This window comes from Aythya fuligula, chromosome Z, assembly GCF_009819795.1.
Source record: "Aythya fuligula isolate bAytFul2 chromosome Z, bAytFul2.pri, whole genome shotgun sequence".
In the NCBI taxonomy this organism is placed as follows: Eukaryota; Metazoa; Chordata; class Aves; order Anseriformes; family Anatidae; genus Aythya; species Aythya fuligula.
This window is the reverse complement of record NC_045593.1, coordinates 2,952,226-2,979,156: the sequence shown is the minus strand read 5'-3', so window position 1 is coordinate 2,979,156 and position 26,931 is coordinate 2,952,226. Positions and strand designations below refer to the sequence as shown.

General features: G+C 39.7%; 1 protein-coding gene across 2 annotated transcripts; it reads left to right on the top strand.

The window, feature by feature from the left end:
- The first annotated feature begins 4,491 nt into the window (after positions 1 to 4,491).
- Positions 4,492 to 26,856, top strand: KATNAL2 (katanin catalytic subunit A1 like 2). 2 transcript variants are annotated; one of them, XM_032205683.1, is made up of 15 exons: positions 4,492 to 4,553; positions 4,961 to 5,127; positions 7,218 to 7,260; positions 7,672 to 7,795; positions 8,554 to 8,655; positions 9,149 to 9,247; positions 10,015 to 10,092; positions 12,606 to 12,704; positions 13,212 to 13,275; positions 14,131 to 14,249; positions 16,536 to 16,627; positions 18,519 to 18,629; positions 24,877 to 25,039; positions 26,109 to 26,211; positions 26,502 to 26,856. In XM_032205683.1, exons 2-15 carry the CDS (start codon positions 5,055 to 5,057, stop codon positions 26,639 to 26,641), a joined length of 1,410 nt encoding a protein of 469 aa, XP_032061574.1. In that variant the 5' UTR covers positions 4,492 to 4,553; positions 4,961 to 5,054; the 3' UTR covers positions 26,642 to 26,856. The 2 variants fall into 2 exon arrangements, with proteins under 2 accessions (XP_032061574.1, XP_032061573.1); XM_032205682.1 differs by lacking the exon at positions 4,492 to 4,553 and having other exon boundaries at positions 4,985 to 5,127; positions 7,221 to 7,260.
- Positions 26,857 to 26,931: the final 75 nt, after the last annotated feature.

The following is a 26,931-nucleotide window of genomic DNA, read 5'->3' as shown; positions in this document are numbered from 1 at the left end:
TCTAATCCCTCTTGAGAAACTTGGCCAACTCAATTGTTTGCAGCAGCCTTGTATAATTTGGAAGAGAGAACAGCCTAAAGAAGCATCTTCTCTTTGTGCTGGGAAATTTATTCAATGGCAGCCAACTTATACATTGTTTAAAACTCACCATTTCCCTTCTCTGCTCATGTTTCAAAAAATATTGTCAGGACGCCAAACAATAATTGAACGCCAGCCTTCTCAAAAGGCTGGCAAGGCTTCAGTTACAACGTGCAAAGGGCTAGGGGAGAGGAAGAACTGAGGGTAGGGAGTGGTGGAGTCTGTGATGCCTCAGCTATGCTCACCCTCCTGGCTAAGGGGGTCAGCTTGCACTTGCCAGGGGTCACAGAGGCCCAGGATGGGAAGGACACCATGTGCTTATCATGATAAGATCTTCCCTGATGTGATTACAGAGCTAACTGCTTGCCTCTTTGATGAATCCCTGATCACAGACCCCTCTGAAGTCATCTTAGTGAGGTGTGGCCCCAGCTGGATGTCCAAGGGTGAAACATTACAGTGGTAGGGTTGTAACTTCAGAGCTTCTCAACCGTGAGTTCCTCTCCAACTTTGTTCTTCACGCAATCATACATATTAATGCAGAAATACAGGGTCAGATACTAATGAAACATTGTGGGGTTAAATTAATCTTTTAGTAGCTCCATTAATTTGATGGGATTGCACCAGAGACTAGGTTGATTTACAATGTAAATGCATTTTAGTAAAAGGTATGTAACTAAATAACTAAACAAACAATTGCAGTTAAAGATGCATGACTCTAATAGAGTTTAATTTTAAATGGCTGCAAAGAAAGGAGTATGTACCACTCTTTTGTTAAGCTAGAAATAAATAAAATACACTATAAGTGTTGGAGATAATTAGTTAAGTGCTCAACTATTTAGTTTTTAAAACAAGATCACGCTTAAGTGCCTTAAGCTTTTATTAATTGCATGGACCCAAAAATCCCCTGTAGTAATTGAAAATTTAATTACATACATTTTTTGTTCTTTTAAGAATAGGAGCTTATTAAACTTTAAACACTTAAACATCTATTGAAATACCATTGGCTATAAACAACGTGCAGTTCCAAATACTAATTAAACAGGAAGGCTAAATCGCTATAAAGCTAAACTGAATTTTAAGTAACTTTGTACTCGTAAGTACTCTGATTTTTTTCACGCAGTGTAAGATTTACCATTGCAACTCTACACGCAGCTGAAGTCCTGGCAGTGTTACTGTCTGTCTGCACTGTCAGGCAGGTTTTGTGGATATATTTGGAGAGAGGGCCAGTCTCTAGGGGCTAAGCTGGGTTTCAGGAGGGAGACGGGCACGGGCAGAGAGCTGGTCATGTGTGCATTTGCTGGTGACAGTGGCACATGTTGGGGTTTGTGTGCCAGCTGGAAAGGGGACATGGTAGCAAATGGCTGGGAGAGGTGGCTTGATGAGAGTGGTCAAGGAAGCAGTGGTCTGTTAGCAACCAACTGGTAAGATTTCTGATTTGGTAAGAGGTATGTGTGGAAAGGTCCTTCATTCCTCTTTGTTCACAGGACTGGGACCAGAGATTTTGATATCTGTGTTCTGTTTTTCAACCCAATGTAATGCAAGTCTCTGTCAGTTAATCAACTGATGTAATGCTTAGTTAACTTTGTTTGGACAGATGGCTAACTTCCTAAAATTAGCTATTGCTATTTGCATTGTTATTAACAAAAGATAAACATAGAATTAACCTCTCAGTCTACACTATCTTCTGATTTTTAGATGGGACTCTTATTAGGTATAAAGGTTGGCTTTTGCTTCTGCTTGGCCAACCCAAGAAGGGCAGTATTATGGTGAGGTTGGAGTGGGTTGTGAGTACGTGTACACGATGCTCTCCTATGCATCTCAAGGCAAGTCTCTGCGTAGAAGAGTATTTGAGCTGCTGTCCATCACTGTCTAAACTAGGATTTAAAATACCTCTAGAGACAGCAGAAGTAACCTGATGGAACTAACAGCAAAAGACAGACAAGAATACAGACTGTTTTCAAGCATTGATAGTGAGCTCGTCAGTTCATCAGACAAATGCAATTCCTCTCCCAACATTACTGTAAATACTCAAACACGGAACACTTGATGTGTTTGTCACCTGTGGCAACTGCTGTGTTTTCATACCATGTCGTAAATACTCAGAAGCTGCTGCGATCTCACCCTTTGATATGTGGGGTTAATTTTTCAGTTAATTTTTCTTTGTGTTTGTTTCTGCTTGCAGCACCTCTCTGGAATGGACCAACTTCATTCAGAAGTTGTTGATCTAGTAGGCATTTGCAGAGCACTCTTCCTGCCTGAAATGGTTTGCAAAAATCATCTTTGTACCACCAGTGAAAGGCAAATGGTATTGTAGTTTCATTATGGACAGGGGGACAGAGTGGCTGTGTGACTTTATCAAGACAAGAAAAAGTAGCAAAAGTAAGAAGTGGTGTGTGGTTTCTTCCCCGTTTTCCAGCCAGATTGATTCCTTTGGCTACAACACCAGAATGAAGATATTACCAATCCATTTAATAATATGTGAAATACAAATACATTTCGAACCGGCAGGAAACGTTGTTAAAAGCAAACCCCAGCCCTTTCCTTGTTGTGTCACTAGATGGCCCCACGTCTGAAGCAAACACCCCAGAAAATACCTGCTGTACTGGCTGACCTTTTGCCTCTTCTGCCAGGTACTTTTTACAGGTTTGCAAACACTGGTAAGCATTAGTTCCAAAAAAAAAACCAAAAAACAAAAAACCAAAAACACAATAGCTGAATGTGCTATCTGAAACGTGCAAATGGGCAGCAGAATGCTGTATGATCCCTGCTGCTATGGGCAGTGCACAGGAAGCGGATAGGTGAAGAGGTAAGTTGGTTTTGCAGCGCACTGCACCACACAAAAGCACCCTGACTTGGAGGAATAAAGATTTCTCCAATATCTGTAGTTTTCTGTGGTGGTGCTTCGTTCCAAGAGACTAAGAAGGATAGTATAATTGCCTTGCTCTGCGAATATTCCCTTTATGCATCTTTTGGGATTTAAAAGCATAAAGCCTCAATCAGTAGTAACTCTTTCACTTGTCTGCATGCTGTGTGGTGGCAGAGTGCAGCAGAAGTCATTGCGACCAAAGCTGAGGCTTTGCCTTCCAGCGTGAAGGTGGCAAAGCTTTGTGGGCTGGTGGCCTGCAGAGCCCTAATGCTTGGGCTGGGCTTCTCTGGGATGGAGGCAGCCACTGTTTGAGTGCGGTAGAAGCTGGGGCCGGGTGTCTGTACAGGCAGCATGCAAAACACAGTCAGCAGTATGTATCTGCTGTGCAAGCAACATAAAAACCACCGATCTTTCCCAATCTACTAAGTCAGTGGCAGTCCCTTGTACTCTTGTTGGGTCCTCAAGAATAATGCTGAAAACCAGCATCCTCAAAGAGACCATCAGTAATTTATTTACCTAAATGTGGGTTCGGCCTTACCTGTGTTTCCTGTGATCCCAGCTTCAGATCACAATGAGTAGAGTCAATATGCTGATTGACCTTGTTGCTACAAGGTCTAATTGACCTTGTAGCAACTTTTGTTATGACCCTAAGATTCCAGAGTTTACGTCTGGAGACATCCATATATGCATATATGGTAACTTTCATCAGAGTAAAGCTTTTTTCCAGTGTCTTACTAGGTTAGTTTCCAGTGTCCCTTTTGCTATACTTAATATTACACTGTATACTCCCGCAGGTGTAGCTTCACTGAAAAATGGCAGAGATGTTTTACTCTGCCTTGTTGTTACCTCTGAACCATTTGTGAATGCCTTTGGTCTCTCCTGGCTGTGTGAGGAAATCTATTGGCCTGAAATTTCTTTGTGTCAGGACTTGACATGGGTCACTCCTGTGTTAAAACTGGGCAAGCTGGACATCAACCAAAACTATTAATTCTTCAAGTGCATTTCCTTTGTGTCTATGTATCAAGGCACACAAGACAGGAGGTGTCAACAGTGTGCAGCAGGTCTGCATAATGTAGCGTAGTTGTGCAGATTGCTGGCTTGTTCTCAATCACTTTGAGTGCTCAGAAAATGGGTTTCTAATTGCACGGGAGGGATGCAGCCACAGTGGAGCATGTGGTTTGCTTGCACAGCTCTTGGAGGTGCTGTGCATGAGGTCTGCAAAAGCCCTACCCTGAAATTCACAACAGCCTGAACCTGTTGGAGGTTCATAGTTGTAGCACGGCCAGGAAGTTGTTTTTCAACCTCAAGATAATTTTCTTTTCTCTAGGAAAAGGTTTCTACCCATCCACTAGCCCTGATAATGTGTAAGAAAAATTGCATTCAAAACCACTTTACTTCCGTTTATTAACAGTGAGTTGTTTTACAGTTCTTACATGCTGTTGTCTTAATTTGTTTGTTTCCACAGGCTACATTTAGATGCTGTTTACAGCAATAAAGAGAATATTACATTTGATCTAGAGTTCTGTCTTAATTCACAGGATGAGCTGCGAACAGAAGCTCGTCGAAAAAATCTCCTCATTCTAATTTTGCATTACTTAGTGGAGGAAGGGTAAGTAATTTAAATAATAGTGCCCTACATTAGTGTTTCTGTGTGTATGACCTCCCGTAACATGTACTTCTGTCCTCTGTTGGACGAATGGACAGCAAGGCCCTTTGCTTCCATATGAGAAAGAAATAAACTATTATTAAATAACTTGACAGCTTGCTGTGCTAATTTCTTTCTGTTCCTGGAACAAAAGTGTCCTATATCATTGCCAAATATGTAAGATCAATCCTTTGCTGAAAGTATTTTTAAATACAGTTTATGGCTTTTATAATAAAAAAGAGATGTGGACAACTTAAAACTACTATGTACTTACTAATGCCATTGCTTGCTTTTTTTTTTTTTTTTCTCAAAAATCACACTAAAGTAATAACTCTCAGGTTTTTCTTCTTTCATTTTTTTGAAATTACCAGGTATATCGATGCTGCAAATGCTTTGGAACAAGAGACAACATTAGGCTTACGTGGCTTTGAAGTTTGTGACAACATTGATCTTGAGACAATTTTGATGGAATATGAAAGCTATTACTTTGTAAAATTTCAAAAATATCCTAAAATTACCAAGAAGGTCCTGGACACTGGTACGTGGCTGTTTTCCTAAAGAAAGCTTCTGTTTTTTCTAAGCCTGAAAACTATATTTGCCTGATGTACTCCCAACACTTTGCATGTATGTCCATTTTCAATGTTTGAACTCCCTTATAGATCTATATTCCTAGGACATAAGAATTAAGAGATGGGGCTTTCATCCTTTCTGCTCTCCCATTCCCTCTTTATGTAGAGGGACAAGATGAATGTATTTTTCAGTCTTTTAAAACAAGTTCAATATTGGAAAATGCCATGGAACTGCAAAACGACATGGATATACTCTCTCTTTCTTCTAATTGAGAGAAAATAGTAAGTCCATTCTATTCTGTATTTAACCTTTGAAGTAAAATAAACCACTTAAATGAGATATTACATCTTAGCTCATCCGAGCTAGTTCTTTAAAGTCTGTTACCACTAATCTCGTTTACCATTTATTTTCTGTATTTTTATAAACCTACACATTTGGCACATTACCTTTAATATATTTTCTCCAAAGGACTTAAGAGTCTAAGATATAAATGAGTGACGCAGAATAAGGCAGAGCAGAACATGAGCATTCTGTTATGACTGTGAGATCCTGAATAATTTTGTACTTGAGTACAAAATGTAACTTACAGAAGTCATAAGAACAACTGCATAAGAGTCAGTTACGAAGAGCTTGGGAGGGTGCAGAAAACACCAGCATCTCCTCCTATATTTCTTGTAAGAAAAATGTAATCATCAGGGGAGGGGTGATGGTCTGGGAACATCTTCAAGCAGTTTTCATCGTTGCATATGACAGCGAGCAACTTTGAAATCCCAGGTAAATGGAACATTATACAACCATAATAAAATTACCTGGATAGGTGAAATGATTTTGAAAGGCAGTAAAGCTAGTAGTCATCGTGACATTAAGGGTGATACAGAAGATCAGTACTAGCTGGAAGCAAACTATCTGCATGAGGGAGAGATTTACAGCTAGAACTTATTGACTGGTGTTAATACAAAGAGGAGCAGCCCTTCAGGACAAAACCAAAGGGATTTGTTATGAATCAAGAAGGAAACTGTATTACAAAACATTTATTACATCAAACTTAGTCAAACTGAGTGGTAGCCAAGGCTAGGATCCATGAACATAGACCCAAGTGAACTATTCCCCAAAGCCAATAAATCTCTTAGACATTTTACAAGCCCTCAGTACCCACTTTTGGTCAGTAAAGCTACCCAGACATGTGGTAGCTTCTATTACACAAGCCCAGAATTGCCACCAGGCTGTCAGAGATGCATCTGCCTGAGTCCCTGAAGCAGAAGCAGCCTCCCTCCTGCACATCTCATTGAGAAGCCGCTGCTTGGTCATTTGTCACCTGCATTAAAACCAACCCAAAAGCCAAACCCCATGTCTGAGAGTGGTGTCCAAAAGCTTGTTGAACTCTGTCGGGCTTGGGGCTGTGCCCACTGCCCTGGGGAGCCTGTCCCAAGCACCCTCTGGGTGCAGACCCTTTCCCTAACCCCCAGCCTGACCCTCCCCTGTCCCAGCTCCATGCCGTTCCCTCGGGTCCTGTCGCTGTCCCCAGAGAGCAGAGCTCAGCGCCTGCCCCTCTGCTCCCCTTGTGAGGGAGCTGCAGGCCGCCATGAGGCCTCCACTCAGCCTGCCCTGCTCTGGGCTGAGCAAACCAAGGGGCCTCAGCTGCTCCTCATACGTTTTCCCCTCCAGACCTTCAACATCTTTTTAGCTCTCCTTTGGACACTTGCTAGCATTTTTATGTCCTTCTCCTGATGTGGAGTCCAAAACCACGCTGCACTTAAGGTAAGGTTGGACCAGTGCAGAGTTTTGTTTTAAAAATATGATGAAATAAGTAAAAAATCGAATGGGCCTAAAAATTTAACAAGCCTGGATCCAAACTGCTCTCTTCAATCTGTTTGTTTTTGAAATATTTTTGCAAGCTTGTAGTGCTTAGAATCATGCTGTTCTTGTTTACATTTTTGTATTTCCAAGATCATTAAAATATGCTCAGAAATATTTCTGAGGGGGGGAAGGAAAGCAAGTTGTCCTTTTTAAAATAATAATCCTTAATTATTTTCCACTTTAATATTAATTTTGCTGCAGCAGAAAACAAACAGCAGCTGAGAACTGCAGGAAAAAATAGGAGGTAAGCGAAATGCATGGGTCTTTTTCTGGGCAGAAAAGTTTCCTCTAAGAGTAATATGCAGCCTAGTTATAATAATGTTGTGATACTGTAGGGATACTAAACTAGCCTAGAATCCCCTGATACTGTGTGATGGATTTTTCTTTATCTTTTAGAGAAAAATAAAGGTTTAATTTCCAACTGGACTTACAGACAATCTGCAAAGTTTCTGCAGTGTGGGATAAGGTGGGGTTGGAGTGTTTGAAAGCTGTGAGCATTGAACGTTTGTGTCATTGAAACTGATGGCTCAACTTCAGTGGGAGCAAAGTTAGCCTCAGATTGCTTTGTTTGAAAACTGTGCCTTTTAATCTTTGGTATTTTGAAGAAGAAAAAAAAAAGTTATGAAAGCCTTTGAAGATATAACTTGCATTCTAGGGCAGCAAGCTCTTCTCAGAATCTTCCAAGGACGAAACATCAGACAGTGCAACGACCATCATCAAAAACTTCTCCTGGGGGGACAACAGAACTTAAATCATCCACCAAAGAGAGCCCCAAACAGGTTCAAATGTGTTTTATCTTGGCAGCATTACAGTTGAAATCAATGTGATTTTATTTTGAGCAGCTATAGTCAATGAGAGGATGTTACACAATTTGTGTTTGCACAACTTATGGGTTTTTACTGTTTATATAATTTAAGCATTATAGATGCAAGAGTTTGGGAGAAGATGCTCTCTAGCTATCAGGTGGGGAGCAAGTCACAAGCCAAAATTAGAGGAAAAGAAGTCATATAATCTAACCTATACTGAAATAAGCAGGAATCTTTCCATTGACATCTGTAGATTTAAGGATTCATCCTTTAGCATCAGAAAACAAAACAAACCAACCAAGCAGAAAGTCTTGTGTCAGTTTTAAGCATCTTCACAGTACATAAGGTGTTTGAGATTGTGGGAGTCTTGTGGCTCTGTAATTTTTAGATTTGTGAGTCTTGTTTTAGTAAGATGGCTGCAAAAAACTACTTTATTACCATCCCTTACATAGGAGAAAGCAGGAACAGCAGGTTGGTGGGCAAGTACTGTCTGCTACAGCTTTTGAGGAACTGGGTGAGGGACAGCCTCTTGTTTAAATTTTTATATATATAAGGTCTGATGTAAGTCCTTGTCCACATTACTGTTGCAACTACCATGTACTAATACAATTTATCTAGGCGTGTATGAAGTATGGGAGCAGGGGAGAGTGGGGGGATGATACCTACAACAGGGTGCTATCTGCAACTCATGTACCTGGCAACACATCTGTTTAAAATTCATTTTTCTTTAGAATAATGACAGTGCAGTTACTTCAGAGCAATCTGACTTTGGCTTAAGCATCTCAGCAATCAACAAATCTGGAGGAGCAGGAGAAGGTCCTCACCCAAGAAGGGTTGGTAGAAACCTAATATGTGATTTATGTCAGAGATGTGCATATAGGAAAAGCACATAAAAGCTTTTCAAAAGTATCCAATGTGAGCTTTTTCTGTATATTTTTATATACAGTTTTGCTGTATAATTAGATGAAGGATCAATTTTATGATTGGGGCAGTAAATTTTTGCACTGGAGGCTTAGTTTATGTTAAATAGTATTTCAAAGTTAGACGAGAAGAAACATTATTTCTGTTTGTAAAACCCACCAATAATACCTAAATTGAAGATAAATTTGAAATTAATGAGTACTTTGATAAGAGGTTCTGCAGTTAAATTGTTACACTGACTCATCGCTACAACAGATTTTGTGGTCAGCTTTTTGCCATATTTATGTCTGTATGTGCAACAAGGAAGCTAATTGCTGTAATGTTAAGCAAAATTTTGGCCCAGTGCATTTTTAATAGTAGAGTTACCATCTTGGTAAAAGCCTATCACACCATTATCTTCTTAAGGACCAAATTATTGACTTCCATGGGATGGTCCAAGATGCTATCAAACTATCATCAAATGGAATAGCCTTGAACAGTCTTAATTGGGATCCAGATCCATCGGTAAGTGTTTCTCTTTGTATTTCATCCAGTGTGCGTGATCTTCAGATTTATATCACCAGGAACAAAATAAAATACTGTAATAATACTGTCTTGTTTCTGAAGCCCTAAAAAAGGGGTTAGATTTTTGAGTGGTATGTTTCTTTGTTGAGTGGACGGTTGTAGTTGATAATGGTCTAATTTGTTGACAGTTGTCTACTCTTTGAACACAAAAGAAGGGAACAAATACACATTGTGCTGTATGATTCACAAACAAATTTGCAGAAACCCACCGTACTTTTGGAGGTGAAATTCTCATTCATTTGAATTCAGTATGCTATTTAGCATTCACCTCAGCTGAGACAGGAACACAGTTTAGATGGCTAGAATAGAAACTTTCAGTAAAGTAATCACTCCTTGATATGAGCTATAACTCCTAGGACAGCACAGACAACTTTGCCTGGTAATTGCTACATTTGAAAAAACTTTCAAAACAGACTATGCGGCTACGTGATGACACACATTTATATTTTTAATTCCTCTTAATACGTGTAGGGCATGTTTAGGACTACGTATGCAGTAAGAGAGCTGCTCATTTCAATGTTAATTCTGGATTAGATTCTGTCAGATGAAATAATGAGTTACAACAAATGTGGCTTGCTTCAAAATCTTTATGCATATTTTACAACTTTGAAAGTTGATATGATGTATGAGCTTTTTAAAAATTATTTTACCGTTCTTCTATTTATAATAATTGAAGTCCGACAAGAACTTATGTTTGTCTTTTTAAGGAACGATTATTAAAACCCCTTAGTGCTTTTATTGGCATGACTGGTGAGATGAGAGAACTTGCAACAGTTGTAAGCAAAGTAAGATCGGATTTCTGTTTCATTTATATAGAGATCTTGGTTATCTTTGTCATTTGAGAATGCTGTTTGTTTCTTTTTGTTAATGCTTACAGTGCTTGTTGTCTAAGGTGCAAACCATTTTTTTTTAATATGTGACTATTTGAAAATCATTCTTTATATGTGAAACAATGTTTTTTTTTCTTATACAAAATAGAAGGAAGTAATTAAGATCTTTCTAATAGGGATTTACATGTAACATGTAATCATATTGTAACTATGGGACTGTCCTAGCTTTTACCTTTGTTCTTATTGGTACAGAAAATGTACAATGCAACACTGATTTAAATATATGATCTAGTACTATCTATTGTATAATGTATTACCTTTCTATGAATGGTGGAAAAACCTTTATTCAACTCTGCAGGTGCCATTTCCCTTCAACGCATTGGGCTGTATTCAGTGTGGATGATCTGCCAGTACTACAGCAATATCCTGATTCTGAGTGTATCTACTAGATATCATGTACAAAGATTATCAGATGCTGATATTCTCACATTTTTTTACATACTAGTCCTGTGCCTTGCTTTGCACTGCCTGCATAATCCACACTCTTCATCATTTTTTCATTTCATCATTTTTATTTCATCATTTAATCATTTTCTTGCTTGGCTTACCTGGGATGTGCTGTTATTGTAGACTGCTGACAGTGCCCTTCCTTCTTCCCAGCAGCTGCATGGGAAGCATCAGTAATATTCTGTAGCCTTGGAGAGTCTGTATCCTGGGGATTCTTCTGGTATGGGCAGTTTGACACCTGGAGGGAATCCCAATGTTGTCAGCACCTTTTTATTTCAGTCATGGGTTGAAGTGTGGTCCAGCAAACAGGCCTTGGGCTACTGTGGATCAACTGGTCTAGCAACAAAGCAGACAAATGCTTTGCTTGCATTGTCTCCCAAACCCCACTAGGTACTTGTCCAAAAGGCTTCACAGTATCACAGGATTTGGTAGTTTGTTGCTGTTTTAGCAACAAGAAATAGGGTTACTTTGGCCTTCGTTATGATATGTTTTTAAATTGTGTTGGTATGTTCCTAGTTGCTATAGTAATCAACACCGTGTAAATCAATAAAAATAAATAGCATGTGGTATCTATTTCACAACACAATCTAATTTAATTTGGAAACAGTTATGGAAGCCTCTACTTAGTATCATAAATCTGATTCATCTTAATTTGCTGTTAATAGAAAGGGAAAGTGTAATCTACTCTATATAAATAATTTTTCTAATTGTATTAAATCAAATTTTCCCCTTGGATATAAGCACATAATTTTTCTTTAGTCTCTGGAGACTGCCTGTTTTTATCAGAGAGCAGAATTTATCCCAAGTATTTGTACTGAGGATATGATATTTTTCTACAGAGCAATTAGTCTCTGGAACACAAAGCCACAAAATATTACTAAAGGAAATGGAAAGATTCATAGAAGAGTTGGGTAGTTTGATGAATTAAATGAAATTAAATTAGTGAGTGCTTCAGGGCATGGACTAATTACCGACTGTATTTTGATAGATGCTTAGGGGGGAATTTTCCTCCTGGTACAAAGCTTCTTGCACCTTTTCTTGCGTGTGGAGTACAGAGGGAGCAATTTTTCAGTATTATTTATAACAGTGATAAGTGCAACCGTGAAGTTACTGAGCAGCAAGTTTAAAAGAAACAAAAGTATTTTCACATAGCATCTGATTTTAAACTATGCAACTTATTGCTATAGAACAAACATTTCAAAAAACATGTAATCTTCACATCTTCACATTACAGTAGTTCTTCATATGTTGGGTAGTTACTAAAACCAACTAGCAGAAAACAGATCTGAGAGACACATCTGCTCAGCATATAGATAGAATCATGTACATTGGGAAAAACTTCTAAGATCATCAAGTCCAACCTTAACCTAGCAATGCCAAGTCTCCCAGTAAACCATGCCCCTAAGCACCACATCTGTGTGTCTTTAGAGTACCTCCAGGGATGGTGACTCAACCACTTCCCTGGGCAGCCTTTTCCAATGCCTTACAACCCTTTTGGTGAAAAAATGTTTCCTAATATCCAACCTAAACCTACCCTGGTGCAACTTGAGGCCATTTCCTCTTATCTTGCTGCTTGGGTGAAGAGATTGATCCCCACCCTGCTACAACCTCCTTTGAGGTAGCTGTAGAGAGAGATAAGGTCTCTCCTGAGCCTCTTTTCCTCTAGGTCTTTCTATAAACCTATGTTCCTTCAACTGCACCTCATTTGGCAGTGTATGTGCTCTTAGGGAAACTAGGAGTTTCAGAGGAAGCAAGGCATATTGTAGCACTTCTGTGGAAAAGATTGCTGTGTGTGCTTTCCTCTTGTGATCTGACTAGTACACAAGGTGAAATTATAAGTTTTTATCACTTAATAGCACAATTGTTTTATAACTGAGTCGGTGCTTTTACTTTGCCAAAGGTGGTTATTCTAGTGGAGAAGTTAAGTTTTGCTAACAGGATGTGATTGATATATGTTGCAGGATATCTACCTCCATAATCCAAATGTGAAGTGGGATGATATTATTGGACTGGATGCAGCTAAAAGGCTAGTCAAGGAAGCAGTTGTTTATCCTATAAGGGTAAGATACTAAATAGATTAGAGAAAACTATCATTGAGCTCATTAACGTCTTCCTTGTAATTACAGTGGTGGTCAAGTTTTCTCACTATTTGTGCTTTTGTAGGCAGTTTCTGTTTGAATTGTTCCTGTTTCATTTAGAAGTGTAATACCCATTCTCCCATAGGAGAAAGTCAAAATGAAAATTTTTTAAGTTTGGGGTTCTATTATTTTGCACCCTTGGCAATGTAAAATGTACTGGATTTGGCGTTTACTAACTGAATGTAAAATGACTTACAGAAGAGAACAGAAAGCCAATTGCATTTGAAGAATTCATTTAAAACAATTTCAAATACAGTTAATACGGTATTATTCTCAGTACTCATAGATATCATATATTGCTTTGTTCTTTTTTCCCATCTTCCAATTTCTTCCATTTCTGACATGTGTTAGGAGCAGTGGGGGTAAGGGTTAGAATTCCTTCCATGTTGTTATATCTATAATCCCTGAATTACTTTTTGGTTTCCACAGTACCCACAACTGTTTACAGGCATTCTGTCTCCTTGGAAGGGTTTATTGCTTTATGGACCACCAGGTATGGAGTGTTTTTATAGCCTATCCACATAGGATATACTATTGTTTATCCTATGTCACTACTTCTGTTTTTATACTGTCCATAAATCATTAATGCTAATTAGATCAAAAGTGTTAATGTATCACATAATAATTAATAATTAAGAACATGTTCTGTAATTTGAAATGAAAGAAGATAATGTGGATGATTGCCTCTTTCACTCAAACCTCTCCATTTGCCTTTCTTACAACCCTTGATTATTTCTACACTTGAATCTTCAAAAAAAACCACACCAACAAACACAGTACTTACACTACCCGTTAGGAGAAATAAGAATTGATGTTGCTACTCAGCTTGGATGATATTAATCGAGTTTGACTTTACCTGATCTTGCAAAATACAAATAAACCTGCATTCTTCACCTTCTTGAAGAAAATGTCCTTGCCTTCTCTTTTCTGTATTTGGCAATCATTTTGGAAATGGGGTGGAAGCTTTGCCCTCTTCTGTGCTAGCTGGGTGTTTTCCACTCAGCACAGCCCCACTGCTCCTTCTACTCCGCTTTGACACAAGAGAGGAAGCACTGCCACCACATGAGTGTGGCTGGGAGGGGACAGAGGCCACAAGTACTGTGTGAGTTAATTGCAAAAGTTGTCATTCCAGTAAACTCCATTTGTTCTAGTGAATGCTTAGATGCACTTGGCATAGAAAGAATATGGAGAACACATTTGCAGTGCTGTAATACCTGAATTTCTCCAGGCAATCCTAGAAGGACTTTTCCTACTTTAGTACTTTGACTAATAGTGAGATGAGGGGAATTATTCAAACATTTGCATTGTATTTCTTTAGAGAGTGAATTTTGTCAACACTTGTTTGTAGGTACTGGGAAAACATTGCTTGCTAAGGCTGTTGCCACAGAATGCAAAACAACCTTTTTCAACATATCAGCATCCACCATTGTCAGCAAATGGAGGGGTGATTCAGAAAAACTTGTGCGGGTAAGAATTATCTTATTCATTACACAGAAATCAGGTTCCCACTTAAAGAAATGGAGTTTAAAACAGAACTGGAAAACGAGTATTCCTCTGATACTTATCATCTTTCCTGTCTTGGACAAAATATGTCTCTGTATCTACTTCTTAAAATGGGAATAACATCGCTTCTGCTGAAGTCTTAAAATGGATTCTTGCTGTGGAATTTTAGTTATGTAATTTAATATGAAGTATGTATCCCAACACCAGCAAAGACTTTTGAGTCATTAAATAAGCAACAAGCAAGCTGTATTCCTAACTAAACTAGTGTTTGTTTAGTGACCCCTTCAGAGTGCTTTACAGCCTTTGTGTGAGAGTTGGCTGGCTCATAGGCTCCCTACAAAATATACCTGCTATCTAGGTTACCAAATACCCTACTGCTCTCATCTTGCAAGGCACAGAATTGGCAAAGCACACTGTTGTCACAGTCAAACACAGAGATAACATTGCTTTAATGAAGGAATTTTAATGGCAAATGGGTATTTTCACAAATGGGCATTTTCACATATAGACTGGCAACTAGCATGCATGGTTCAGTTGTGATATAGAAAAGTTCAGAAATTTAGGTGTGGCTTCTGTACCCTGAGGTACATAACTCTTTCTGTAATGTCAACGATTTTGGTGTAAAAAATCCACAAATTTTTAGTCTTCCTTTACACACACCTCTTAGGGTCCTCTTCAGATAGATATAGAGCTCTTGAAAATGAGTAGTCAAGACAGATTGCACTTGCTTACTGCCATTATAAGTATTGTTAATGCTTCAAAATCTCCCTTGAAATTTAGGCAATATCTACAACATAATTATTCTTCTTGTGTCCTTTTTTCCTGTAAAATGGCATGTTTTTCTTCTGACATTCACCTCGTGTGTGATCCTCTTGACATCTGTGTCAGTATCTCCCTAAAAGTTTCCATCCTGTCAGGAGAAGGGATTTGGTTTCTGACACAACACTATCAAAAAGGTTTTTGTGAACATGCTACAGCACTTCTAATTATATTGAATCTGTGGAATTTCACCCTGAGTTGAGTCTTTGGCAGAATACAGAAATAAAATTAGATTGTGGATCAGGACAGCTCTAAGAAAAGTAACATATGAATTTATATCCTAAAATAACACGAGGCTGGTGCATGGTCTTCTGAAGTTGTGTGAAGTATATGTCAGTTTTGCACTAATGCAGAGGAATATCAGCTCAGTCTGTTTTCATCATTTCTCAGCTGTATTGATGTGATTTTATAGTTTAGGTTCATAATAAAATTATAGGTTGCAAACGGTTAGCACAACAGCAGTGGAAGAAGATACACAAACAAAACTGATACCATAGCATCCAATTTTTGTTTCAGCAACCATCTTGGAAAAGTTACTCACATGGCAAAATTATTATATGATCCAGTGTTTGACTTAATTGCGAACTTTTGCATGTTTAAACAGTATGAGTCACAATGCTGATCATACACTGCTCGTGATCCAAAGTGCAAAAAATAATATTTATCTTTTAAGTTTTGTTTTTAAATGTTCAGATTAAAAAATGCTGGATTTATATATATATTGTTAGTGATACTTATTTAAACATTGCAAGAATGCTTCACTGAAGAAGAAATGACTATATATTCTTATTGTTAATATAAGTCTCTCCCTCTTTACAGAAAAATAGTTAAAAACTTTTTTTTTTTTTTTTTTTTTTTCAAAATGGCAGGCCCAGGTTTTGTGTCAGCTTAATAGTCCATTTTGTAATCTAGCCCTGATTGTTCAAGCTGTTGTTTTCTCCAGGAAAAACAAAAGAACTTCTTAATTCTTATCAAGAGAAGCAATCCATTCTTTTTTTTCATTATGGTGCAGTTGATTTATTATTTTCCTCAAATCCTTATTTAAAAAACTACAAATGGAGCACCAATAGAAGACAGGATGTTTAATCTCTGCTAAAAATTTAGGACTTCCCAGAATCCTCTGATGGATCATTTTCTTCTATCCCATTATTCTCAGGGTACTCTGATAGGATTTAGACAAAGATTTACATATAAAAACAGGATTACATGCCTGTGTTCTTTATATCTCCTTTACAAACCTTTCAGAATTTGAGAGGATTCAGGGACTCTCAGCCTACCCAGATCTTTTGCCCTAGAACATACTCCTTTTTGCCCTAGAAGTTTGGAGTATGGGTACCATTATTTATCTCCAGTGCAAGTGGCTGTTAATGCCTTTTCCTGTTAGTTTTCTTGTTAATCTTTTCTGTCACTTTTATTCTTCTCTTTAAACAGGTGCTATTTGAGCTTGCCCGGTACCATGCTCCTTCCACAATTTTCTTGGATGAGCTGGAGTCAGTTATGAGTCAAAGAGGCACTGTTTCTGGGTAAATGATGAGATCACTTCCTATGGTGTTAGGAGAATGTATGTCCCCCTTTGCAATGCATCTTTTTAGTAGTGCTGACCAAATTTTAATCATACAATACACCTTCTAGAAACAAATTTTAGCTCAAGTAAGGCATGAGTCTACTCTGTAAACTTTAATAGGAGCATGAATGGGCCCCTGAAAGACTTGTCTTTTAGATTTTTTTATTGACAGTATAGTTATTTTGAGTGATAACAGTAATTTTCATGACTTACTATTAAGTTATTTTTCTTCTGTTATGTTGTCAGCTTTAACAGACTTGCAGTGTATTACTTTCAGAATGCCTATCAGCTCCGAAAATACTGTTCTGTGAAAACGTTGCATATGCTGTGGGGATTTAAAAAGAGAGATGTGGTCATTGTTTCATTCACAGTAGATGAGATCAGTAGAGTAGTGTGAAAGGCAGGTTCTGAGAAGTTTAGCATATGACTATGGAAATAACAGGTCCAGGAAGACTGTAAGCAGGAGGGAAGAGCACTAATACATAACCAGTGCTGTTGTATTTTCAAATAAGGTATTTGAAGTGGAAGTAAAGACAGCTGTGGGACATAACAGGCGGCTTGTTAGAAGCAAATGAAAAGCAGCTGGTTTTGTGACACTTTGGACAGGCTGAGGCAGAGCAGGGTAAGATGCAGTGTACACAGTGGAATGGTATTTTCATTAATGGGACAAATTTTGATATTATTGTCAGGACTTAGAGTTGGAGGAATGGAGGTTGTTATTATCGTCATCCATGGAGTAGACAGTTTTATTTTAAAAAAGCTGAAAGTGTTGAACTCGGAGGAGAAGCAGGAGAAATACAAAAATATCATTATACCCATTAGGAGCCCATTACAGTGTTGCTATATGTACGTAATATACTATAAATTATATACTTACAAAGATGCATAAATAGAATATGCCATATCATAAATACACAACTTGTAGTAATTGTCAGTTGATAGCTATAAATTATGGGCCAAGTCTTGCCTTCATACTTTTTTAAAAGCTCTCATTAACATCACTGGATTATGTATTTCAGTAAGGGTTTTTATCTGAGACTATATAGTTATTTTTACATATCCTTATTAAATATTGACATCACGCCGATGTGTGTATGCCTTTGCAGAAATAAGCCATTAAACCTGAATTATAATTCTTACCATCTAAGGCCCTGATGTTTTCTCTGGATTTGGTCCAGGGGTTACCAAGAACTCCACATCTGGGACCAAGAGTTCAAACTGGTTTCCTTCAAAATTGGTTACCTGGAGCAGGGCCAGTATTCTTAGCACTTTGCTTAAGTTCCCCTTCTCTCCTTGAAGAAGGCTCCTTTGTGTGTGGTCTCTGCCCTTATTTTTCAATTTGTTTCAGTACTGCAAACTTTTCTGTTTACTTTTGATACAACATTTTGCAAACTGTTGAATTAAGCAGTATGTGTGTCTACTTGTGGCCACTTAAAATTCACTCACAGAAAAATTCCAGTAGTTGCCCTGAATAGGTAGGTGTGTTAGTTGTTTAATCACAACTGTTTTGTTATAAAAATTCTCCTACACAGGTCAATCAATCAAAGCCTTAGCTGTTTTCCAGTAAACATCAGTTTTATTTGGAGATTAATATAAAGAAAAAAAATTAAATACTTTCTTTGGATTCAGTAATGGTGAACTCTCCTCCCTTTAATGCACTGAAGAGAGTCCATTTAAGTAATCATTAGAAAGCTTGATTTTAATGCTTAGATGTTAGCTAATGGAGCTTAATCGTGCTTTGAATTGGGGCAAAATGGTGACAAGGGCTCAGTTGCTGTGAATGACACTGTATAAATAAAGATGATTACTTTAATGCACTGAGCAAATAATGTTTCTCTGAATCTTGGTAGTGGTGAACATGAAGGAAGTCGACGGATGAAAACAGAATTACTGGTGCAGATGGATGGCTTGGCCCGATCTGATGATCTTGTATTTGTTTTAGCAGCTTCCAATCTGCCATGGTAAGAGATCCAGAGAGTACATTTTGAATACATTTGCATGAGCTTCTAAGCACAGATAAAGATTTTATTTAGACTTTTGCAGAAAAAGCCTTGATATTTGGTTAAAGCATTTAAAGATTAATTTGGAGCTTTTACTTTTAAACTCTACAATTCTTGCTATTTGTGCCACATGAGAATAATCCATAATAAAGTCAACATATGCTGGTGCTACCAGCTGCTAATATTTAAAATGGAGTATTTGACTTTAGAGGCAAGTTATTTACTATGTTTAAGCTAAGAAGGGTTTCAGCCTGGAGCTGTAAGGTGCTTAAAACATCTAGTGCTTAGAAGGATACTCCATAAATAGGAAAGTTGGATTTTATTGGTATCAAATGTGACTTTTAAAAGTTAAGGGACAAAATTTGTTATTTCTTTTAACATAATTTGGAAAAGAAGAATAAATGGTTGGAAATTAGAACTGGAATATTTCATCATGTTGGCTCTCAAAATGGGCAGAACAGGTACTGAGAACAAGACAGAGAGGAGAGGATGAGAAGATGACAACAGGCAGCAGAAAATGGCCAGCTCTCTACTCTCCTTAGATAGCTTCTCCTACGGCTACTGGCAGCCAGAATGTTGATCTGGCTGGATCGCTTATCTGAATGTAGTGTATTTCTCTTGCTTTCATACAAACCTTCTCAAATGGTTGTAAATGGTACATGGGGAAAATAATGGCTGCTGTACAAGCACAGCTGCTTTTAACAGTCTGATTTGTAGCTCATTAACCTTTTTTCAGAGTAGGAGCCAACACCTGTACAGGGAGTTGAAACAAATTGATGATGAGCTTGTTTTTGAAGTTAGGTTAGCTTTCAGAGGTCTGGAACTAGCCTGTGGATTTCTGCTGGCCCTGAACTTCCCCGTGTCCCTGGGCTACAGATCCATGAAATCTGCAGTGGAAGGGCATTTTTTTCTACAGAGAAATTGGTACGTTGAAAGCAGAGAGGGGAACTGTAGTGAAGTAAACTGTGGAAATTATGCTTGGTGGGGGACAGTCACAGAGGCAGACATCTGTGAAAGAGATGATAGGAATATGAAGGCTTCTTTTGTCATTGCTCCTTCTTGTTCTTGAAGCGTGACAACCACAGAACAGAGCCATCCAAAAGTGGCTGAGGGCACTGGGCTGTGATCACAAGGCTGTTGTTGACCATAGGAAGTGTCCATGTTCAAATGACTCAGTGTGTGTATCCACAGCTGCTTGCTTTTGAGCACTTTTTAAAAAGTCTCAGTGTAAATTTTATTTTGTGTAATGTACAAACATGCTTCTTGCTTGTGACACCCAAGGAAAAGAACTGAGCAGACTAGGACTTAATTATATTACAGTTGTATCAGAAAATGCTGGAAAAAAATAGCTACTGTGTGTGTGAACGGTTAAGATTGAAAGGGTATTAATACATTAATAACCCATTCATCTCTTTGTGGTTCATTAGTAATACATTACAAATGTGTGTTACCCTTCTAGAAGGAGAAACTCTGAGCAATGCACTGCACCTTTCAGTGGTCTCTTGCTTAAATTAACTTCTGAGTAGCCTTACAAGTGATGCTGCAACATGGCAGTATTAAAGAGAATCAGAAGTCTTTACAGGATCCATTGATTTGAAAAGAAAAACCGGGTGTTGAATACCAGTATTCTGGTGTAACTGGGTATTGAAACCCTCAGAGGAAGAGTCCAAAGAGCACAACTGGCCTGAAGGTGCTGGATCTGGGGATCTTGGAGATGTGTTAATGCAAGCATGGGGCTGATCTCTCTGTACGCCTCTGCAGAAAAAGATTCCTGTGTGTGTCTTGTTGCCAAGCATCTGTCTTATGCAACTGAAACTCTTTCTGGAAAGCTGAGCAGAAGTTACAGGCTTGAGTTTTGAATGTTTTACACATTTGGGTTTGGATCATTTTGCAATTCTGAAGTGCTAATGTCTGCAAAATTGCTCCCTTGAAACATCAAGAAAATGACACAGCTTTTCTCAGGTAGACCCAAAATGACAAGATATCTATTTTGGAGAAACTGCTCCCACAGAAAGATGGCAATCTGTGTTGGTACAAGGGTGAGAGCTGGGCTGTTGTGAGAAGCCAGCTCCCACTGCTGAAAGTTTGATACCTGTGAGCTTAGGTTTTCTTTTTCAGACTTTTTCAGCATTGCTTGTGGACAGGTGGGATTTTTTCCCTCTCCAAAGTTAATTCAACCTCTGAATGCCTGGCAGAACTGTGCCTAGAGTGGAGATGCTTTAAAATGCTGATGCTTTAAAAAGCAGATGGATATACACTCAGAAAGGTACTTTAGGAAGATGAAAATCTGGTGAAATCCAGGAGCATTTTATATCATCCTTGAGGCTGACAGCCTTGAGGAGTTTGGGAGTGTTTGCTTCCAGAGAGGTTGGTGGGGTTTAAAGATCGCACCTGTGTGTTTTTGGATTATTTTTGTGTGCTTGGCTACCAACAGTCTTACTGTGAGACCCCAGACTTGAGCTGCGTAGGGCTATTTTGTAACAAAAGTTTCAAAATACATCTTTTTACAATCCAGACCTTGCAGTCGCACAGTACAGCTCTGTGTTTTTGCAAACATTTGGTATTAAGCTGGATTTCAAGAGATTTGTTTAACTTGGATATTTATTGATCATGGAAAAAAAAAAAAAAAAAAAAGTACCAAGCTGCTTTTAGATGAATGAAAAGAAGCCTAAACAAAGCTCTTTATGCTGTCCTAAGCTGCACTGCAGCTATTGATCTTCCTCTTCAGGCAGTGCTTGCTGCCCAGCCTTGCTTCCCCCTGCTCATCAGCCAGGCACTTCTTATTGACAAGTTCCTTGTTGCAATGATTCAACATAATTACACAGAATAAAGGCCTTGTTAATGAAGAAATAAAGTGGTCCTTAACCACGTAGTGAATGTTTCCTAGGGTATTGGTGTGTTTAACTTCCATTGCAGTGCTGCTTGGTTTTTCCCCACCCTCAGGGTGGGTGAAGCTCTGGTGGCAGCTGTTAGACTCTTCCCTTCCACCAGAGCTGGATCGTGCTAGATCCCTCAGCACACAGTCAAGGTGGGGTCAGGGGAGTTGGGCTGCAAACCCAAAATCACATCGGGGTTACCCCACAGCCAGCCCTTCCCTTCACTCCCAGCAGTGCGTGCCCAGTGTGTATGGTGGAGGACAGTGAGGAAGGAGAGCTGAGGGCAGTGTGGGGAAGCCCCAGGAGAAGACAGGGAGTTAGAATAAGCCCTCAGCCTGTGGTGGCTCTGCATGGGAGGACAGGAGGTGTGATGATGAGAAGCTTGCTGCTCTTGGTGCCTTTCCCTCTTCTGCACCTCAGCGATGATCCCAGTAGGCAGGGATTAATTATCAATGAGCTCTTGTTGCTGTTTCTGGCTTCACCTCTGGAGGTATTGAGGTCTCTGAATTTCTGCCTAATGCTTTTATTAATATTCCTCCTTATGGGAACAAAAATAGTTGTTTGCCTCATTTACCTCCATGAAATGTGGCAGTGATGATGAGGCATGATGCCTTGTGATGTCAGCCTGGGAGAGATCCCCAAAGTCACCCTCTTCTGTAGGTCCTGTAGGGATTCTTTCTGTGAGCATTTCTTAACACATTTCTCTGAAATAAGAGCCCATAATATTTTGGTTGGCGCAGTGCTTATTGTTCTGTTCTGGTTATTGTTGTCACTTAACCTTGCATTTGATCACTAACAGAACAATTTAGCACATAAACACTTTTAAGATAACTGAAACATTACGTCTTTATTTTCCTCTCTAAGCCAACAAGCAGGGTCACCGTAACCTTTCTGGGTAAGCAGAGCAACTTGTATGTACCAGTGGGCTCATTTGCAGAGCAGTTCCTTGAGTTATGAGCACTTCTTAGACCTCTATTTCACTGCTTACATCTCTGCAGAACTAAAACACAGCAGTAGGAGGAACAGCTGGAAATACTGCCTGGGGGCCCAGCGCCTCTCGGGGGCTGTGTTTTTGCTGTGTTAATATCCACTAAGGGCAAGGTTGTTTCCTCTGTGGGTGGCTAGGGAGCTCGTGAAGCTGCGATGTCAAGGGGCAGCCCAACAGTGCTCTGGAGTGGTGGAAAATGTCCACATCTGGTGGATTCATGGGGTGTTTGCAGGCACTGTGGCTGTGGTTGCCCTTCTCCTGCAAGAGCAGTTAGAGTACCTGCATGGGCTCCTCTGAAACCCTGAGAAATTTGGCTCTGTTTGTGCACGTGGAGGAAGGCAATGTGGGTAAATAGCAGCCAAGGGGACGGTCAGCTGCAGAGTAATTAAATTCTAGCCTAGCAGAGCTGTTCTGAGAAGCTGCTGAAATAAACATCTGGAAGGGGAGAGGGGACCAAGATGGTCCTGTGCCCATTCTGCAGCCTGTGTGGCTGCACTGCACTGGGCATTGCACAGCATAGGGCAAACCCCAGGGCTGCTCAGCAAGCCTCTTAAGCAGCCTGAAACCTCAGTAATGGTATCAATACACCAACAGCCATTGATTAGCAAAGCTCTGGTATTCAGATCAGAGTCCTTGATTAGGAGTACTGGAAGGGATCTGAATGAATTCCTGTTGGCATGGACAATCCTATCAATCACCCTGAGCCATTGACTCAGCTCTCCAAAACTGAGAGGTCCTTTCTGGGGACAGAGGCACTTCTGATCCCACTGAGCTGAGTGACAGCACCTACCTGGGTGGCTGTTTTTCCTTTTTTTATGTTGTGTGCCAGTAGAAGATACTATTAAAAATAAGGACAAGTCACCAAAGGTGGCAGAAATAAGCTTTGTTGGTGTGCTCCAGGTCTGTCCTGAGCTGGCAGTCAGTTGCCTGTAAATTCAAGAGGGGTTTTATACCAGAAGTATTGCTTGTATGTTGACTTTGTTGGCGAAAGGATTTCAGCTAAGGAATCATCAAAGGTAGAGGCAGGTTTAAGTGTACCTACACTGCAGGCGCAGTTCTCCAGCAGCTGGCTCTTTCTGCTCAGCTGACAGGGGTGGAAATGGTGCTTAGGGCTCCTTTTTTTTTTTTTTCTCTTAGCACAAGACACATTGCAGAGAGTTGCTCCTTGATGAGAGTTTCTTGGCAGGCATGGGGAACTAAATTTTAAACTGAAATAACAATTCAGTGTCTGAATGGGGCCACTAGAGAAAGATTGGTACTGCATTTGGAAGGATAATAGCTCAGAGCAGCTCTTGGAAGGTACTGGAGACTTATGAGTAAATACTTTGTAGCTGCTATTTCTTCTTGAAAATTGTATGGATGATTGGGATACCTGTAGATTTTTCCCATTATATGAGTAACAAGAGATGAACCAGAGTAGGAATTTGTGTTCAGCTATGTCACTGTTAGATGCAGACAACTGAGGAGCACTTGGGAGAAGGCTAGATTAAATAACCCACTTGGATGTGCATCTGCAGAGCTGGCATGCCAGGCATACCAGGACTCCTGCAAACTGACAGGATCTGTGGTCTGTCTAGAAAGGCTTCATCTAGGCGGTCACAAAATGCTTTGAGAAAGGAGCGGGAAAAAAAATCTTTTTTTTTCTTTCAGGCTTCGTTTGTGCATCACAAACAAGTAAAAATGAGGAGTATTCTCAGTCTTTTGTATTTTGTGGTGGTTTGTTTTTGGTTTTTTGGTATTGCTTTTGCCAAACACCTTATCAGAGCTGATATCAACAGAGGTTTTGGCTCATTGGCACATCGATCCAGCCTGTTCACCTTTCACATGCTCCTTTTTACAAGGTTACTGTCCTTGGGGGCTGTATGATACACAATTTGCATTGCAGCAGCAGCCTCAGATCAAGCTCCCGTTCTGCCATAAACATGGTCCTTGCATCCCAGATTGAAAGTCTGTTTCTGTCTATATTTTAAGCATCCCTTACAAAGCAGCAATTAATTAGTCCTGACATATTACCCCAGACAGACAATTTGCTGTGTCTCCTTAACAGCAAAGGTTGAAACGAAGAGGTTATTACTGACAGGACATGCTGCACACACCATAGCTGCAGCTTCAAGTTACAAGTTACACCTTACAAGTTAATGTTAAGCCTTGTTGTCACCATGTCAGCGTATTGCTAACACAGCGACAGGAATGCACTTGGTAACTAATCCATTTTTTCAAAACTAGGTTGGCACAGCTACAGGTGGGGTTGAAAATTGTCAGTCCCTGCTGTGAGGAGCTTCCTGTGAAAAATATCTCTGCAAAGAGACGCACTGAAATGATTCCTCTTCTGCTTTGCTTGCAGGGAGTTGGATTCTGCCATGCTGCGGCGGCTGGAGAAGCGGATTTTGGTCGACCTTCCAAGTAAGGAGGCGCGGCGGGCGATGATCCAGCACTGGTTGCCCCCTCTGAGCAACAGCGGAGGAGTGGAGCTGAGAACAGACCTGGACTACAGCTTGCTGGGCCAGGTGAGACAGCGCTGCAGCAGCTTGGGGATTTCCAGAGTGGGAAATGTAAGCAAGAGTGACGTACTATCAACAGCGATAGAACTGTGTCATGGGGGAACAGGTCCAGGGCAGAGGGTAGGGTCAGCACCTCTATATGCAGCAGTTGCAACAGACAGAGCTAGGGGAAAGACCTCAGGTCTGCCCGAGGCCAGCCAGAAATTAGTGAGAGGCAGGGCTGGGTGTCTTGCAGGTACATGCCTGCAAAATTCTGTGGAACCACGACAGTTCCACAGCTCTGCTGCAAAATCATGTTTTCTGATCCTCTCTGTTGGGCCAATTTTTCAGCCTTAAATACAGGGAGACTTACAGCAATAGTATGTTCTCTCACTCTTCTCACCGGGCTGGGAGCACTTCCAAATCACTGGGGTAATGAACAATTAATTGGGTAGGGAAGGTTTGTCACAGCTCCACTGCAGCAGGAGAAAACAACTTTCAGACAAGGGTGAGATTCACTAGGAAATCAGGCTTGCTTTATTTAGCCCCTTGTCACATCCTGAATTCTTTGGAAATATCTACAGCTTGCCCAGTTGTCTCTTTTTACTTCTGTTCAGAGACAATTCCGCTCAGCTTTTGTTTTATAAACGAGGAAACGTAGTTATTTTATTAACAGGAAAGCCGGAAACAGATACAGAAAGGTGAGTTTTAGTTGACCTACAGAAAACTGTCACTTAGAAAGAAAATGCTTGGTATTTCCCTTGCACCTGAAAAGTACTGTGGGCATTCAAAGCTAGACAAACAGTAATGCTGGGGTGGGGAAGGGGTGTGTAGGAGGGTGTATATATACGTACACACATACATATGTGCCTATCTATACATATATGATGTGTGCCAGGAGTCAGACTCAAGGACCCCTGTGGGTCCCCTCCACCTCTGAATATCCTCATTCTATATTCTGTGATACATTTCTGACAGCAATAGAATTTACATATACTTTATAAAAATACAAATAAAATATATATGCTGGTAAATGCCGTTGTTGTCTGATTTGTAAGGCTGTAAGCTGCAATTTATCATTCTGGTTCTGTCACAGGAAACCGAGGGGTACTCTGGTTCAGACATTAAACTCGTGTGCAAGGAAGCAGCCATGAGACCAGTGAGGAAAATCTTTGATGCTCTTGAAAACCATCAGCAAGGTACCACAGCTCTGATTAGAGAATCTGATCTGGGAAATGCTGATCTACTGCTCTAACTCTAGAAATTGCGTTAACCCCAGCAGGTGGAGCTCTATTATCTGCTTAAAGAAGTTTCAGTCTCCATTTCTAAAACATTTACCAAAGCTAATGTTTCTGAAAATTAGCCCTTTTTTATGTCAGTATCTTTATCTCACTAGGTTCATTCTTCTGTTTTTATATAGTAAGTGTTATGTTAGACTTAAAAGAATGTCTTTTGGTAGTAATAATGATACTTGATCTGTTTTCTCTAGGTAACAGTAACTTACCTGTGATCCGACTGGACACAATCACAACAGCAGATTTCCTGGATGTGATTGCCCATACCAAGCCATCAGCAAAGAAGCTGAGTCAGAAATACACAGCTTGGCAGAGAGAGTTTGAGTCAGTTTGAAGAGAAAAATCCTGAAAGACTTTTGCTATCCCAAATGGCATTTGTGTCATCTCCAAAGGACTGAATGGTGATGGAGAAGGAAGTGCTGTTGTTTTGGGGAGAGAATGCCGTGAGAAATGTCAGGTAGAAATCTTTGAAAATGCAGTGGGGGAGGGAGGGTTGTTTTTATTAGCCATTTTCAATGACTGTTCAAAAATATTCTTTACAGAATTAATGTAATGGCAGAATGTCAGTTGCTATGTAATTAAAACTCTAGCCTTAACTTTATACATAAAGACTTAAAGCTTGAT

What these genes read in the sequence shown, in the direction of transcription:
- KATNAL2 (XM_032205683.1), top strand. Translation starts at nt 5,055, where the DNA reads ATGGAATATGAAAGCTATTACTTTGTAAAATTTCAAAAATATCCTAAA. An exon ending in CAAGAAGGTCCTGGACACTG is followed by an intron (nt 5,128 to 7,217) that starts GTACGTGGCTGT and finishes ATTTTGCTGCAG; the next exon opens with CAGAAAACAAACAGCAGCTG. An exon ending in TTGCAACAGTTGTAAGCAAA is followed by an intron (nt 10,093 to 12,605) that starts GTAAGATCGGAT and finishes TATATGTTGCAG; the next exon opens with GATATCTACCTCCATAATCC.